General features: G+C 65.5%; 2 protein-coding genes across 2 annotated transcripts in view; one reads left to right on the forward strand and one right to left on the reverse strand.

Moving 5' to 3' along the window:
* IDH3B (isocitrate dehydrogenase 3 (NAD(+)) beta) overlaps positions 1–1228 on the forward strand; it is an 8195-nt gene extending 6967 nt beyond the window's left edge. The window contains exon 10 of the mRNA XM_017742412.1: positions 1088–1228. Coding sequence (XP_017597901.1) covers positions 1088–1165 — 78 coding nt within the window. The 3' untranslated portion in view covers positions 1166–1228. The remainder of the gene's footprint in view (positions 1–1087) is intronic.
* A 107-nt stretch (positions 1229–1335) lies between these two features.
* DCTN1 (dynactin subunit 1) overlaps positions 1336–1859 on the reverse strand; it is a 51114-nt gene continuing 50590 nt past the window's right edge. Inside the window, 1 exon segment of the mRNA XM_017742383.1 lies at positions 1336–1853. Within this exon segment, the coding sequence (XP_017597872.1) occupies positions 1704–1853 (150 nt within the window). The 3' untranslated portion in view covers positions 1336–1703.

Below are 1859 nucleotides of genomic sequence, written 5' to 3' on the forward strand. Positions count from 1 at the left end.
CCTGGCGGGGGTTGCTCCGTGGAGGCGGCCAGTGCGGATTTTGGGGTTCACTGGGGTGGCCTGGGGGGAACGGGGCAGTGCCCCAAACTCATCGGCAGCTCCTCTTGGGACCACCGTGGCTGTGGGACCCCATTCCCATGGGATCCCTGTGACTGTGGGATCCCCATTCCCATGGGATCCCTGTGGCTGGATAGTCATTCCTGTGGGACCAATGGGACTGTGGGATCCCTGTGAGCATGGGACCCCATTCCCATGGGATCCCTGTGACTCTGGGACCCCATTCCCGTGGGATCCCTGTGACTATGGGACCCCAATCCCATGGGATCCCTGTGATTCTGGGACCCCATTCCTATGGGATCCTTATGACTCTGGGACCCCATTCCCGTGGGATCCCTGTGACTGTGGGACCAGTGCAGTTGTGGGATCCTCATGACCATGGGACCACCGTGACCGTGGGACCCCCATTCCCGTGGGACCCCATTCCCGTGGGACCCATCCCATCCAGCTTTTAGCAATAAGCAGGGTCACGTCCCCCACCCTCCACCCCCTTGGCAGCTGCTGGCACGGGGTCCCCATGCGGGGACAATTCCAGGCATGGGGTGGCCTTGGGCCATTCCGGACCTGGGGCAGGGTGGGGAGCTGCACTCTGTGCCCCCCAATCCGGGGGAATTGGGGTTTCCCAGCGCTCTGAGCTGCACCTGGGAGGTGACCCCATAACCCTGTGGCCCCGTGGGACCAGGCCTGGTGCCCCCCCGGGGCCGTGGGGCTGTCACCGCGCTGTGCTCTGTATCCTGCTTTGCTAATAAAGGGTCCAACGCTTCCGCCCTGCCCTGGGGGGACTCACGGCTTTGGGGGGCTGGGGCTGCTCTAAACTGGGGAGGGGGGGCAATGCTAAAAGCAGAGCCCAAACCCGACATTGGGGCGCCCCTAAGCTGGCACAGGGGGCCATCAGCCCCTCCCTGAGGCATTTGGGGGGCACAGAGGGCTCCAGGGAGCCCCATCCTGCAGAGCCACAGCCCCCCTGGGGCGGGAGGACCCCGCAGTTGCAGGGTCCCCTCCTGCTCCCTAACCTCCCGTCTCCTTGCAGGTGCGCACGGCGGACATGGGGGGCTACTCCACCTCCATGGATTTCACCCAGGCTGTGATCGCTGCCCTGGAGGTGTAGTGTCCCTCACCCCGTCCCCCCAGCGACTCCAATAAAAGTGGCCTCAAGTGGCCTCAGGCGTGACCGCGCTGCCGTCGTGTCCCTGGGCCCCGGGGCAGGCTGCTGGTGACAGGGTGACCCCCGTGGGGACAGCCTGCCCCCCCCCTGCCACGGAGCAGGACAGGAGGGAGCAGCAACAACCTCAGCCCTTTATTGGGGTTCGGGGACCCCAAGCGGGGCCTCTCTCCTGCACTGCACAGGTTGGGGTGGGGCACGGCCTGGGGACAGGGCCAGGGGACAGCCCCGTGCAGGCCAAGATCCCCAGGAAGGGGACAGGGCCTGGGGCCAGCCCCGTTGGAAGTTCCACTGTGTAAGGCACAGTCCGGTCCAGTCCAGGGCTGCTGGTAGCCAGAGGGACTCACCCAGGCCACGAGGGGCCGTGCCACGTTCCGAGTGGCCGCTAGGACACGGCAGTGCCGGGCAAGCGGCCGCTGCCCGCTCCCGTCCGTCCGTCAGTCTGTCAGTCCGTGTGCGGGAGCTCCCGCGCCAGCCCCGCTCTCTAATCCTCCTCTGAGTCCCGGGCCGCTGCCTTCTTCTTCTTCTTCTTTTTCTTCTTCTTCTCCTCCTCCTCCTCCTGTTCGGCCTCCACCGTGATTTTCCTTTTCTTCTTCGGCAATGGCTCCTCCTCCTCCTCCTCTTCCTCCACCCCCTTCTC

The sequence above is a fragment of the Corvus brachyrhynchos genome, unplaced genomic scaffold (genome assembly GCF_000691975.1).
Source record: "Corvus brachyrhynchos isolate BGI_N302 unplaced genomic scaffold, ASM69197v1 scaffold166, whole genome shotgun sequence".
Classification (NCBI taxonomy): domain Eukaryota; kingdom Metazoa; phylum Chordata; class Aves; order Passeriformes; family Corvidae; genus Corvus; species Corvus brachyrhynchos.